The 15287-nt window shown below is 40.9% G+C and overlaps 1 protein-coding gene across 1 annotated transcript; it reads left to right on the forward strand.

The window, feature by feature from the left end:
* Nucleotides 1-4561: 4561 nt before the first annotated feature.
* On the forward strand, nucleotides 4562-13055 carry sms (spermine synthase). Its single transcript, XM_075487717.1, has 11 exons — nucleotides 4562-4729; nucleotides 5854-5974; nucleotides 8459-8546; nucleotides 8691-8755; nucleotides 8854-9029; nucleotides 9151-9305; nucleotides 9411-9500; nucleotides 9643-9757; nucleotides 9854-9933; nucleotides 11442-11557; nucleotides 11671-13055. The coding sequence occupies exons 1-11, from the start codon at nucleotides 4684-4686 to the stop codon at nucleotides 11699-11701; spliced, it is 1083 nt and encodes a 360-aa protein (XP_075343832.1). The 5' UTR covers nucleotides 4562-4683; the 3' UTR covers nucleotides 11702-13055.
* Nucleotides 13056-15287: the final 2232 nt, after the last annotated feature.

A 15287-nucleotide genomic window follows, 5' to 3' on the forward strand; every position in this document is an offset into this window, starting at 1 on the left:
CTCATGTGTCTATGCATGAAATCTGCACGATATCTTTGAATTTATCTAGACTGTTGCTTGTTTTTAAATTCATTTAAATTATCTTATTTGTTTCTCTTTATATTCTTTTATGTATTTTTAATGCTTCTTCCACTCCCTGCTGCAATGCTTTTATTTTATGTGAAGCACTTTGAATTGTTTTGTACATTAAATGTGCTATACAAATAAATATGATTTGATTTTGATTTATAAGAGATGAACGAGTTGTTTACTGGTTTGATTTGAATCTTTAGTCAGCAGCTTTAATGCTGGACCATCCAACCAACTTTCATCAGCACAACGAATACGTGGTGGATTTCAAACTTTATCAACCAAACTTTTTTCTTTCTGGTTTTAATTCCCAGAGCCTCTCATCACCAATCAGCCCTTGTAAGCGCCATCATATACCACCCCCACGCATTACACTTCAAGATCTGGTGCCTGAGCAAATTCTGGAAAAAGATCCGACAACCCCGCCTGCCAGTGACACGGAGTCGTCCGCCTCGGGGCCGACAACTCATGCTTACCCGATGGAGAAAGGTGAGCGTGGTATAGGATGTGTTGCACACGTGTGAATATGTTTGTTTCATCCAAACCTCTCAATCCAACAGGCAGGAATTCTCCCCGTGCTAAAAATGACAGAGGAGGTGCACATTCAGTAGGATGTCTGCGTCATGGCAATATCAGTAATGCCCAAGCCATGAAGGCAGTGTATCTGCTGATGGGAGGGGCTGCCACCTCCTCTGCCATGGGATACATTGGAGCATGCTCACCCTCTAATCTGGAAGTCAAAGCTGACCTGCCACTCAACGCGGATTTCTCTGGGACAAATTCTGCAGAATCCTACCACTTCGGAGGCTCTGCCCTCAGCACCCCTCACTTCAACAGCTTTGACTTCGAAGTGGCAGACTCCGATTTTGATGCTTTTGATTGCGGTGGATTTACTTTCTAATGACATGCCGCCTGGAGGCTTCGGACACAGACAGTGTCTGAAGTTTCCCCCCTTTGGTTCGTCAAAATGACAAAAGCCAGCTTGCATTTTTTTTTTTTCTTTTTTTTTTTTTTTTTTTATTGGAAAACAGGGTGAAAGCCTGTAAAATCAGATTGGGTTCAGAAAGGGAAGCAGAAACAGCTGTGAGGACAAGACTGACAAAAAGCTGAGGGCATCTGCACACCTGAGTGATAAATATTTAGTGCATCACAGCTACCACCTTTGTCATTATCACTCTGTTATCTTTGTTATTGTATAAAACACTGATTGCAGCAGTTTTAGAAAATACATCCTACATTCTGAGGAACTGTGCTGTGTTTTTCCTTTTCATTACTTCTCGAGTTGCGGTTCTGAATGTGTTGAAATCGGCGGTATTAATAGGTTACATCTTATCTAACCTCCTTTAGTCCTGCCACACAGATGTAGGCTTCTTATTCATTTAAACACACCGTGAAGTACTCTTTATGATTTGGCGTATTACATCATTTTTAAGAAGTATAATACTTATTGTATAACCCTTATGGGATTTAAATAAATCTGTAGATGATTATCAGATTTGGTGACCTCTGGCGACCTCTGACTACGGACAAACAAACCGCAGAGCGGCTTTAAAGCTTCCTCTTCTGTACATATTATTGTTATCCTTACACGCATGTTATGTTAGAAGTAAATTTATGTCTCTTTTACGTGAATAAAGCTATTGTGTGTAAATTTGTTTCACCCGCTTTTCCTCTTTCTGCCTATGAAATAAGTTCCTAAAAAGTATTTCCCGGACTGACTTTGGTCAGATAAGGAAGTGAATGTTTTGCACAGCGCTGGTTGGTGAGTTGTATGAATGAACAGAGTGATGATGTCTTCAGTGAAATGTCTTCAGCCAGAGGCTTCTTCAGCTGCACGGAGCGAGAGGCCGTTCCTCCAAACAGAAGTTCCTAAATTTCCCGATTTCCTTGTTTATTAGCCTCCTCAATTTAGGACAAGGCTGATCAAACATTCGAATGTTTTGTAACTCCATTCAAACAAACATCATCTTACAATCAGTTTCCTTTCGAGAAACACGAGTAAACCAGAAAATACTCAGTAATCAGAATACTGTACTTCCTTTGTGATGTTTTCAATCATTTTTGATGCACCACAAAGAACTTTACTTGTGCATCAGCACACACGAGAGCCTTTTTCACAATCGGATTTGTATGTAAATCTCAAGCTATCATCAGCGACATGCTTGTGTACTGCAAACAATTTACAAGCTTTCCATCAGAGAGAGCTCATAAGCCATCTGAAGAGGTTATTATCTAAATGAAGGAGCTTAAAGTGTAAGAACTTCAATAAAACACAGATGACTCAAGTGTTTCTCCACCCTTTTCAAGATATTAATCAGATCAGAAGAGATTTCTGTGGAAAGCCATCAGCATTGTGTAAGACATGAACCTCCCATAGGCTGCAAACCCCTCTCTCCCAAGAGGCAGCAAAAAGCCGACACTGCTGCTGAAAACCAGCCTCCTTTATATACCATACTATTACATAAACACAAAGCGCCGCCCCACATCGATTCTAAGTCTCTTTGGAGATCATAGATGCTGGATGGAGCCTGTTTTGGTGCGCTGCTTTGTGTCTGTGTAATGTTACATAATATGTGGCAACACACATCTGTGTTATATTGCAAAATGCTCAGGTGTGGTGGCACCCATCTTGTTCTATCATGCAACTTTTCTGTATCCATTAAAAAAAAAACACTTCAGTTGTCATAACATGCAAGCGCCACTGTGAAGTCAACACATTAGTGAGAAATGTCAACAAGATATAAAACCTGTGCCCCTGCTCCTAACTGCTGTGGGCTAAAGGATCTCTGCAATCATGTTTTACCTAAAATGCTTCAGAGCAGCCGGAAATAGATTTACATATGTTGGAAATTGCAGTTCTGACTGTGTCCTCTTATCAAAACAAATTACAGTTCACAATAATCTTACTCCGGCTGCCTCCCACCGTCCAAATACATGCACAATAGTTGGATGTCTCTAAAATTGTCCTTCGGAGTGAGTGTGAGCGTGTGCATGGTTGTTAGATATAATATAATATAATATAATATAATATAATATAATATAATATAATAATGTGTGGTTTGTCTCTGTGTGGCCCTGTGATGGACTGGCGCCTGTCCAGGGTGCACCCGCCTCTCGCCCATTGACTGCTGGGATGGGCTCCAGCCCCCCCGCGACCCGACCGACGGATTCAGCGGTATAGATAATGGATGGATGGAATAATCTTAGTCCAAGTACCAGGTAAAGTACAACATCAGTTCTAAAAACTGTACATAAAATGCATTCACAAATAAACTAAGTTATTTATTTGCATGAATGTATGCACAAAGTTCAGCTTCACATATTTGTAGATAGTGCTTTGTTGGGTAGATGCAATTTCGGAGTCCAAATCAATTCCCAATCCATTCTCTGTCACTGTGGCAGTCACTGCAGGGCAAACGATCATTTGTTATTCTATCTCTTGCTGGCCACTTTACATAGATGCCATTCCATGGAGCATTTGTTTTGAACACTCGCTGTTCACGGGGCACATTGCTGCCTTGCGGCGGTTTTTAACAGACTCGCAGCTCCAGCCAGAGATTCTTATGGAAGTTTTTCTGTGCCATCAGTTTGAATACGAATTTCTAATATTGAATTTTTACAGCATCAAAATTAGACTTTGAATTTGAAAAACCAACAATGTAAAAAAAAAAAAAAATTCTAAAAACAAAAATCAGTGGAAAAAAATTCAACATCTAAAAATTAAATGGAAAAAAATTAAATGGAAAAAATTCAACTTAAAAAAATTCAGTGGAAAAAAATCACCATCTAATTAAATGGAAAAAAAAATTCAACTTCAAAAAATTCAGTGGAAAAAGGACTCAACATCCGGGTAAACAGGGAGAAGCAATCAATCCCTGTCTCAATTCATCCAACGGCAGCCAATCAAGTTACGCTCCATTGGACAGATCAGCCATGTCCACCAACGCGGGTGATGGTGCTTCGGTTAGTGAGTTTACTTTATTTGCCATTTGTGTTAGTAAAATTGAGTAACAGATATTACTCAATATCTATTGAGCTGATCTGTCCAATGGAGCGTAACTTGATTGGCTGCCGTTGGATGAATTGAAACAGGGATCGATTGCTTCTCCCTGTTTACCCGGATGTTGAATCTGTTTTTTTTTCCACTGAATTTTTTGAAGTCGAATTTTTTTTCCATTGAATTTTTTTTCCATTGAATTTTTGTCCCCTGAATTTTTTTTTATATGTTGAATTTTTTTACACTGATTTTTGCTTTTAGAAATTGATTTTTTTTTTACACTGTTGGTTTTTCAAATACAAAGTCTGATTTTGATGCTGTAAAAATTCAATATTAGAAATTGGTATTCAAACTCTGATGGCACAGAAAAACTTCCATAGATTCTGTTTTCTTTTTTTCTTTTGCAGGTGCTGGCCTTCTGAAATTCCCACCCGTCTTGCGATACTCCAACTCAGCCACAGCCAGTGCTGAACACGTTCGCAGCACGTTGGCCCCGCCTACTTTGGCCGGTGTAGTGTGTAGCGGTAGTAGCAGCGGTAGCAGGGCCCTCCCTCTGTCTCTGCACATAAATATTCGCAGCCTGCTGTTCCAGGCATGGATGTCGGTTGCAGTGAGACATGGCAGTGCGACATTATACTCTCGATTTTAACCTCTCTATTGCAGGTAGGAAGAGTGCGACGAGTCGCTGAAAACAGGCTGTATGTTCAGCTTCCAGTCATTGCAGCGGAGCTGTATGCTAGCTGTTTAGCTAGCTAATGTTAATCTGCTAGTCTTGTCCTTCAGAGCAGCAGTGTTTGATTGATGTATTCCGGAAATGGTTCACACGTGTGCGTCAATTTAAGGTTAAAAGTGAGCATTTAGAAAAACACAGTTTTATTGCCCATGGCATGTTTGTGTGGTGGACGTTAACGTTTCATGTGATTTTTATCGCCTGCTCTGTCCCAATGCGCTAGAGAGCGGCTCCGTATCTGTCCGGCAAACAATGTGAATAAAGCATGTTGAATTTCAGCGCGGTCGCACCGGAAGTAACGTATGTTTGGCCATTTTTGTAGTTTTTTTGTAAACACGTTTATCGAACAGCGGCGATGAGACAGCTGCGAGTGTGACCGAGCTCTGAAACAGTGTTTAGGCCAACTTAAATGTTCCTGTTAGAAAATCCTCTCAAGGCAGACAGATTTTACTCATTTTTACAACAAAAATGTGATCAAACATTCCCTTTAAGTAGGACTACATCGGGCTTGATATTGTGGATTCTTCATGTATAATAATTAATCTTATTTGATAGAATAATCAGTGTTTTATATATTGAATCCTAATCAAAGGATTAAGGTGTAATAAAAGGGAAAGTCCTGTTTGTTATACAAATTTAGGATATGTAGAATGGAAATACTTATAAAAAAAGCAGCTTTTACTTATCAAGAGAAAGAAGAAAGTGGTGCTAAGAAATTAAAGCAGCTGCAAAGTATTGAAAAGTATAGCTGACCATCTCCAGTATTGAAATTATCCTTCAATTTTAATCTATATGTAATAATCCTATGATTATCAGTTAGGGTGGAATATGATGGTATAACTATAAGCTCGGCCACTGTTTGGGATAAGACTTGTTTGGGTATAATTAATCAATCAATTACTTAAAACATAACTAAAATTTTACCTGTAAAGCACCAGTTTTAATTAGTTTTCTTGCCACTAATGGAAGTGAAGGATCCGAGGATTCTTCTCACCACTGATGCAGAGTATATTGTGTTAATGTTGCTACAGTTTTATTAATTTATCTCTCCTTTCAGTTGACTCTGCCTCGATAGTTCCTGGCCTGCTGTCCATATTTCATGAGCAGGAGCTGACGGAGACTATTCATGACACAAATGGGCACGGATACCTTGCTACATTTGTTGGCAAGAATGGACGGTAAGAGCAAGAAATAAGAGAGTGTATCTGACCTGAATGAAGACCATCTAACTTTAATGTAGGGATGTCGAAATTTAAAAAAAGTCTTGAGCCTCATTAGTCGATTAAAGTCGGTCACCGAAAATTCTATAAGTGCCATTTATGATATCTGTGTCCTGTCGTGCGTCTTTCTCTGTCGCGTAGAACAAGTTATGCCCCCATTTTAGACTGGTTAGGCTCCCACCACACAATCAATGTTAGTTCGTGCCCTTGGTATTATACATTTTTCCCAATCATTGACCATTAGTTCTAGGCGTACTTGTGGAGGAATAAGGGTTTTGGGTAGAAAAATAATTGCTGTGCCTGCGCAGACACGCACAGCCACACATTACGCGCAACGGCGCCCTTCCAGTCACTGTACTTTTTAAACACGAATCAAACGCGGCACCGAACTCGGGCTGTTAAAAGCCCCCGTTACAAAGTCACACACGGAGAACGGTGCATTTGGCGGTGTTACAGGAAAGTAGGTCAACCAATGACTTTGTTAAAAAAAAAAAAAACTTACCGAATGCCAACAGCCTCTGTGGCGTAGCCTATGCTGCACAAAATCCTTTGCAATAAGTTCCTGTCGTCATGCCATTTAAGTACAGATGAATATATCACAAGTAGGCTAAGTTAGTCTTGTGTCTTTTGCCATTACAGTGTTACAATTATCATTATGTTGTAGTCCACACGCAGCCACATTGGCTTTATTTAGGTTAATAGTGGCGATTTTTTTTTTTTATTTTTTATTTTTTTTTAAACCGACGGCAGAAAAATTCTAACCGGACGACGTTGGTTCGGTCAATCATCGGTTAACATCCCTACTTTAATGCTCAAAGCATTTTAGCACTTAAAGTAAAAAAGTCAGAGCTAGCAAGAGGAGTCCTAACTCTATATCTGTTAAAGCTGCATCTGTTTTTGTTATATATAATCTGTAGATAAATGCACTGTCCACTGCAGAGTCTTATTTTGGATGGCAGACGTTTGGATTGGGACATATTTGTCATAGGAGCAGACACGCAGCAGAGCAGAAGCTGCATATGTTTTCCCATCTATTACAAAGATATCCTCTGTATTTCTCTACGTTCTTCTATATCTTTTGCACCCCAGCTGCATGAACAGCAGCGTACCGGCCGAGCTTGTCCTTGAATTTGTCATTTTTTCTTGTTGTGTGTCACTTTTATTCAGCTCTAAAAATGACAGAAAATGTTTGGAAGTAAATAAGTTGCATGTGATTAACAGAAGTTTTTTTTTTTTTACTCTACACATCAGCATTTATAGAAAAATACACTGGCTAATTCATGTGTGGCTACAAGCCTGGAATCAGTTTGTACACTGATGGCGTCTGTTTATAACTACGCTATTTATGATCTTATTCCCATCAGTAAACGCTTCTGCTTGTGCTTAAACTCTATGAATTATTTGCTAGACAAAACCTGGCAGAAGGAGCATTTTTTTTTTGGTCCTGGTGGCTTTTATTAGAAAGTTGTTTGACGTAAAACGGGGACAGAGAGGGGGGAAATGACCCAGAGCCAGGATTTGAACCCTGGGTGGCTGCCTGGAGGACCCTCGGTCTCTGTTTATGGGGGACCTGTTCAGCCAGTCAACTAACCGGTACCTCGTGTTGTGTGTGAATTTGTGATATTTAAAATATAATTTTGACTACTCTGAATGATGATGTTCTCATCATTTCTTTCTGTTGAAGATCTCAGAGTTGTTTACACTTTAACACAAACCCCAACAAATCTACAGCCTTGTATTTAAGCTGTCTCCCTGCATGATCACAGTGTCCTCAGTGGACCTTTGGCTGTGTTTACTGTTATTAAATCATGAGCAAACCACCACAGGCTGCCACAAAATAAGCCCATTCAGTGAGTTCACATATCCAACTGACCCATGAAGACAACTGAAGCTCTTCAGTTTCATGTCTTATAAATTGCTATTTACTATTATATGCTGCTGTTTCGCATTTTATCATCAGATATAATTTCTGATTAAAGATGCAACAGAACATTCAGTGTCTGATGTCAAAATGGGTTTAATGTTATTCTACTTTTACAGGACAATGATGTGATTGGCCTGCAGGGCATCACTCAGTATATGTGCATGCACAGCTGCATCAGGCCCAAGTTAATGTCTCAGTATACAAGCACAAGACAGCATGTGCAACTTTGCTGTGATCGCTAGCGATAGTTCCCCCTGTAGCTTATTTTTCACCAGGCTTTAGTCTTCCTTCTTTCTTTCTTTTTTTTATTCTCTTTTGTTACTTGCATCTTCTGTTTTCTCTGACTCAAAGCTTGAGGAACATGTCCAGAGCGCACAGGTCATGCCGGAGAAATTTCACTCCAAACCACATTATCTGGGTTCAGTTTACTACGACTTCAGTGGGTTTAAAATGTTTTATCATCAGATGTGTTTTCAGAGTCGGACTCACAGTGTCGCTTCATCTTAACAATTTCTCAGGCTTGTCATTCTGCGTGTGCACTCCCATGGGCTGGTCACCATTGATCTGCAGTGTTATGAAGAGGATAACATTGTACAACTAGACAATGTAAGTGATTAAAAACACAAAAGATACAACGTACTACCTGCCAAAACCTGAACGTTTCTAAAGGGTAACTTTCTCCATGACAGTTAAATGATTATGACTCTTAAAAATTTACAGCTGTGACACAAATATGTTCTTTCTCCACAGCTTTTAAATGCACTGGAAAAGAAGTTAAAAGTTCTCTTAAATGGCAATATTGCAAGGATTAAGAAGTAAGGATCTGACAGTTCACGGCTCACTCGTATGTAAACACTGTCGCATCAAGCTGCAGTTGCAGTGATCAACTGTGTTGTATCTATTTCCCTTCAAGGCTCCCAGTCCTCATGCGAGGAGCAAAAGTTGACCGATACTGGCCCACCGCTGACGGCAGGTTGATGGAGTATGATATTGACCAGGTGGTGTATGAAGAAGACTCTGCCTACCAAAATATAAAGATATTGCACTCGCAGCAGTATGGAAATATCCTAGTGCTTGATGGAGATGTCAGTAAGTGTCTACAACACTACAGAACACACAAGAGTTTGGCAGCAACTGCAGGCATAAACGTGTAAAGTGATGCATTGAATGAATTGGTGACGATTGTGTAAATGATGCATTTATCTTGCAGACTTGGCAGAGAGTGATTTAGCCTACACACAGGCAATCACAGGCAATGGAAAAGAGAATTATGCTGGAAAAGAGGTGCTGATATTAGGAGGAGGGGATGGAGGCATCCTTGCCGAGTTGGTCAAACAAAAGCCAAAGATGATCACCATGGTGGAGATATCCTTTATAGATTCTGTTCTGCTGTGTTCCCCGACGGCAGCGTCGTCTTCTCTCACAAAATGTAACACCACCTGACTGTTTTTTCCTTAACGAAGCCTCTACATTGACCAGAAGGTGATCGACGGGTGCAAGATGCACATGAGAAAAACTTGCGGCAATATCCTTGACAACCTGAGGGGAGACTGTTACCAAGTGAGTGCTGAATGAACCCACATATCTCCCTGTTTAACTGCTTTTGTTAAGTCTCTGTTGGCACTTCTTTAGGGGCAGTTGAACTTATTTACAAGGTAAATCTTGTCCATCAGGTAAAATCTTCCTTTCTCGTGGGTTACAGATATTAATAGAGGACTGTGTCCCCCTGTTGAAGAAGTATGTGCAGGAAGGAAGGACCTTCGATTATGTAATTAATGACCTCACTGCAATCCCAATATCCACTGCACCAGAAGAAGGTTTCCACTCTCTATCAATCTGCTCTGTCGGTTGGTGTGCTGTGTACATGCATTATGGAGAAGCCTGTTTTTAATGCCCTCTGGCTTTTTTTGCAGACTCAACATGGGAATTCCTGCGTCTCATCTTAGATTTGTCAATACGTGTCCTGCATCCCAAAGGGAGGTATTTCACACAGGTGAGTCGTCTCATTTAGTAATTATAGAGTACAACTCGTAATATTGGTGGCAAATTCAGTTGAATTGAACAATACTTTATCAGATGGATGGATGGATGGATGGATACAATAGCAATAAAAATCTATGAACAAACTGTAGGAAAGTTGAAGTGTTACAAAGAGAGGCGTGATTGAAATATCATGAGATCAGCTTGCCTGGCAGTGACTGAGCTGATGACATCACATGCAGCGTCGTCATGTAACTTGGATAAATTCTCTTGGTAGACATCATGGATGGAAATTCACAGCTAACAGTTTAAGACACGGCGTGCAGTACGTTTCAGTAACATATGCAGGACTTCACCATCTGTTGTTAACAAACACTGAAATCCCTCCTCCTGTACTTCTACCTCTCTGTCTGCAGTCTCTGTCTGCAATCTCTGTCTGCAGTCTCTGTCTGCAGTCTCTGTCTTGTCTGTAGGCTTGTCCCGATCCGATACTTGCAAAAAAATGCGTATCGGCCGGCATGGAAAAATGCCGATCCAGTTTTTTTTTTAAGAAACAGTCCGTGTTTTCCAGCACACCGATTCAAATAATCCATTCCAGTTTTTTCTGTGTTGTTCCCTAATCCGGTCCGCATTTTCCGGCACACCTTCAACACACGAGCATTAGCATCTCCTAACCCACAGGTGTCCTAACCATTAAGACGGCCAAGTTACCGGTAAAAATGTCAGCTGTGTGGGATTATTTTACCCTAAAAGACGAAACAGATGAAGAGGTGGAGTGCAAAGTGTGGACGAGATTGGGGAGTTTTTTTAAATAGTTCACAATACTATTTGCACTGAATTTTTAAAAGCCTTGGTTTACACTTGTTCAAGAGCAGAGTACTGATGCTGAGTTAATAGACTATTTTCTACTCAGGTTGTTTGTGTGATTTGCTTTTTTAATACAGTTTACAGTATTATTTGCACTTTTTACTGTTAACTGATGCCATTTGTTTGTTATTTATAATTTTGTCAATTTTGTGTTTATCCCTGAATAAACAGGAAAACCCTTTTCAACATGAGTCTGACAACTAAGTTAGTAGGCTAAATAACTTTAAACTTTAATACATGCTTGGATAGGCCGGTATCGGATCGGAAGTGCAAATACAATATCGGGATCGGAAGTGCAAAAACCTGGATCGGGACATCCCTACTTGTCTGCAGCCCCTGTCCTGTCTGCAGTCTCTGTCCACCTCTGTAGTTTGACAGCTGTATAAATAGACATTGGAGTCCATGTCTTGGTGAAACCTCCTCTCTGTTTGTTGTTCTCTTGTCCTACGTCTATTCAACACAACCTGATGTTGGGTCTTATTTGAGGAATTTCTTCTGCTTTGGAAAGCTCAATCAGCTGTTTTCACATGTTAAAAAAAGGTTTCCGTTGGCATGGTTACACATAGTAACCGATCCAAACCAGCAGATTTAGCAGAAAATAAGCTCGGCACCATTCTTTTGGTGAACTTCTCTCGTTCTTCCACTTGTCACCAGGGCAACAGCGTGAATCTGACGGAGGCCCTGAGGCTGTACGAGGAACAGCTGGGGCAGCTCTCGTGTCCCGTGGACTTCCGCAAAGAGGTGGTGTGCGTGCCCTCCTACCTGGAGCAGTATCCTTTTTTTCCAAGGTTGCCTTGAAAAGATGAAATGCAGAGAACGTGCTTCCATCATGATGATCCTTTTTAAAAATGCGTTTGTGCAGTCCTTAATGATCCTGTGTCAGATGGGTTTTCTACACTGCATGGAAGAAGTAAAGACCTCCCGTTTTCTCTGCTTAAATTTCCAGCAGCTGGAATGTGAACGTGGGATTGTTCTCACTTCTCCTGTCGCCTCGAAGGTGTTCTCAGACTGATGGTGTTCTCAGACTGAAGGTGTTCTCAGACTGAAGGTGACATGAATGCATACATTTGATAAATCCGTTGTCGTGTGGGTTAAGCGAACAACTAGATTAGAATAGTTACTGACTCTGGTTTGTTTATGGGCCCTGTGCAGACCTGGCATTAACAAGCATGCTCGACAGCTCGTGAGTTAAGCAGTTTACCCCCCCAGCTGGCGGGCGATCGCATCTCAAGTGACCACTTGTGATCGAATCGTCCTTCCAGACTCTAGTCGCAAGAAAATGTTCATCATTTCTGTTTGCAGATGCCAAATAACCAGTGATCAGCTGGTGGGAGGCGTCACCTTGGGTGGGCTACGTTCTGCTGAATGAGCGGGGCTCAGATCTGGTGTCGCGCAGAGCATCCGATCATCCGGCGCGCGTTAATGTCGGGTGTGAACAGGCTCACTCCACTCGGCACATTGTGGTTATTGTTTACAGGGCTCAGGTCAGCGCCGTAAACAACAAACACTCCAACTTATTTCAGCCCCGTTGGTGTGGGGAAAAAAAAATCTGTGAGCTTTGTGTTCAGTCTGATTCCATCTTCAGGCGACAGATGATTTTCATCATCCCTCGCTGTCAGCCCACCTCTGCCCTTCTTATCCCTGTGTTTTACTTGTGTTTTACCATTTGTTTGCTACGAGTCGTCTGTTGTGTTTTGGTTGTCACGAGGTTTGACATATTAATGTGCATGTGCTCTGAAAGAACTGTTAGATGTTGAAACACTGATTTGATACACTGATGATGTGGTGTGACTCATCTTACCATAAACGTGTAATCTCTTCTTTTTATCTTTTTTTTTTTTTTTTTTTTAATCTTGAGTTTTGAGCTTACCTTACAAAGAGTCGCTTTTAAGCTTATCTTTTGTTACTGCAATCAAAGGTGATCTGATCTTTTCAGGTTGTGTGGAGGCAGGAAAACTTGCCAAAAGAAACTGAAGTCCAGCTGTGTTTTAAAAGGGAAACGATTCCTCCTCATGTTTGCCAGCTCTGCGCTTGTGCTGTTTTTATGTTGTGTTTTATTAGCACCTTTTGAGTTCTCCTGGTATATTTCTTATATTAGGTGCATGTAAAGGACGGTGAATGTAGCTTGCATATACACAGTACACAGCACATTATGATGGACCTTGTGGGACATTTATTTATTCATTGTAGATTCACCAAATGCTGTTCTGTCCCTCTTGAGATAATTCTGTGACCATCATCTATTAAAATGCTTTGGGAGGAAAATGGCTCAACTGTGTGAGTGACTTATTGTCATCTTTCAAGCAAAAGGGTCCAAATGTGAAGACCTGCAGCCTGTGTTTTTTTGATGGGGATATATATACAACGGAGGATAAAGGAACATGTGACATTTCAACAACTGACTGTAAAACTGGTTTGTCCATTCTGGGCTTCTGTAGTGAGATCTTTGAAAAGAAGTACTTTGTTGATAAGCTGCATGTTTTACCTGGTAGTTCAGTTTACAGTACATGGAAGCAGTGGACCAATCAACCAAGAGACGAGTCGTTGTTGCTCATCCTGGAGCTGGTGTTTGTGTGACCTACATGTAGATAGAATAGAAAAATACTTTATTTATCCCCCAATGGGGGAAATTCAAAATCATACGCATCACACATGCGCATCACGTATCAAAGATGTGTGATGCGTTCAGGTCTGCCAGAGAAGCTGCTGGTTCCAACTCATGCTTCCCTTCCACGTGTTTACAAGGAACTGGTGACCACAACAAAATGAGCCTGTGCTTTTAAGTCGGAAAGAGATAAGCTTATCTTCAGTTACTAATATTTAGGGCTGGGCAACGATTACAATTTTTAATCTAATTAATCACATGATTTCCCTGATTAATCACGATTAATAGTGTATAGCTTTTAGCATTTAGTTTTATTTTAAATGTGCTGCCATATGAATGAAAGTGCCATAACATTTGTTGTGCAAACACACTTTTAACATCAGCATCTTTCTGTAGTTTTTATGTAGAAGCCTCGCTCCACTGTCTGTTTCCTTGAATGACTTGCTGCTATCAGTTGTGTGTTTTGCCTTTAAGTCAGGGATGTCCAAAGTCGGTCCTGGAGGACCGCTGTCCTGCAGGTTTTAGATGTTTCCCTGCTTCAACACACCTGATTCAGATGAAATGGATCCCTTCAAAAGGTTGTTAAGTTCTGCACAAGCCTGCTAATGATGCCTTGATCTGAATCAGGTGTGTGGAAGCAGGGAAACATCTAAAACTTGCAGGACAGCGGCCCTCGAGGACCGGATGTGGACATCCCTGCTTTAAGTGATATATTTTTTTTACTGTTTTTTTTTTTAAATTTATTTCGAAATACCTGCTTTTATGTTGAAACAAGTAAAACAGGAAGTAGCGCCGGTTAGCTCCGTGAGCTTCACACAGAGACCGAGGAGCACCTGTAACGGTGATGCTACCTGCTAGTTTATCTTTATTTTATCACTCCATGCTTCGTGGTGTTTGCTGTAACTGTGTGAATGTGATGCATTCAACAGACTTTTACAATAATAAAACCTGCCTTAATGCGCGATAAAATATTTATCGGTGTTAAAGGGATAGTTCGCCTCTTTTGACATGAAGCTGTATGACATCCCATATTAGCAATATCATTTATGAACATTTTCTTACCCCCTGCTGCGTGCTGTGAGCCGAGTTCCAGCCTCGTTTTGGCGTTGATGAAGGTAGTCCGGCTAGTTGGCTGGGGTTTAAAAAATAAAGCGTGTTGCTTCTCAAAACAATATGCGTTCAAAAGAGTAATACATTTGCATCAAAATCGTTTTGCATGAAAAAGTCAGACCTCGCATCGCTTGGCGCTATTTTTGCCTCCCTTCGTATCAATGCGTCCAATGTAAACTGTGCAGACCGAAGTGCAGACCGAGCAGTCCCCTGCTTCGGAGCAGTAAACACCGTAACAGGTGCAGCTATCGCTCGGTGGCTGGACGCTGGACACTTTTCAGGGCCTGTCTACAAGTTGTGTATAGGTGGAGCATATCGAGCGTAGTGTTGACCACCTGGTTCACAGCTCTGCTTTGGTGTTGATGTCATGATTCGACTGTGACGAGCTACTCTTTTCACACACAGCGTGAGCCCAAACCCTTTGCCTTTGTGTCAAGTTCTCACAATAATCCACGTGATGCTGAGGAGGTGCACAGCTGAAGAACTTCCTGTTGTGTGCCGTATAAATGTGGGCCACGCAACAATAATCCCAGTGAGGCAATATGAAGCGTGACGACACCTTCACTTTGTTTCAAAGGTGATTTAGATTTTTAATAATCAGTAATTCTGTTATTAGAAATGTAGATTTATGTGTAGCATGTGTTGGGCTTTCCTCTCCTGTTTGAAAGCTGTAATAACTATAATGACTGTTGGTTAACCTCACATCACTGCACCTAAAAGGAGTTCAGACTGAACTCCAACTATTGTGTTGGCGCATGAAGGGTATCATTGATCTATAGAACTGT

This window comes from Odontesthes bonariensis, chromosome 16 (assembly GCF_027942865.1).
Source record: "Odontesthes bonariensis isolate fOdoBon6 chromosome 16, fOdoBon6.hap1, whole genome shotgun sequence".
Lineage (NCBI taxonomy): Eukaryota > Metazoa > Chordata > Actinopteri > Atheriniformes > Atherinopsidae > Odontesthes > Odontesthes bonariensis.

Excerpts from the sequence above, each read along its gene's own strand:
- sms (XM_075487717.1), top strand. The coding sequence starts at position 4,684 with ATGGCAGTGCGACATTATACTCTCGATTTTAACCTCTCTATTGCAG. Across the intron at positions 4,730-5,853 it reads TTTTAACCTCTCTATTGCAG|TTGACTCTGCCTCGATAGTT; the intron begins GTAGGAAGAGTG and ends CTCTCCTTTCAG. Across the intron at positions 5,975-8,458 it reads TTTGTTGGCAAGAATGGACG|GCTTGTCATTCTGCGTGTGC; the intron begins GTAAGAGCAAGA and ends ACAATTTCTCAG.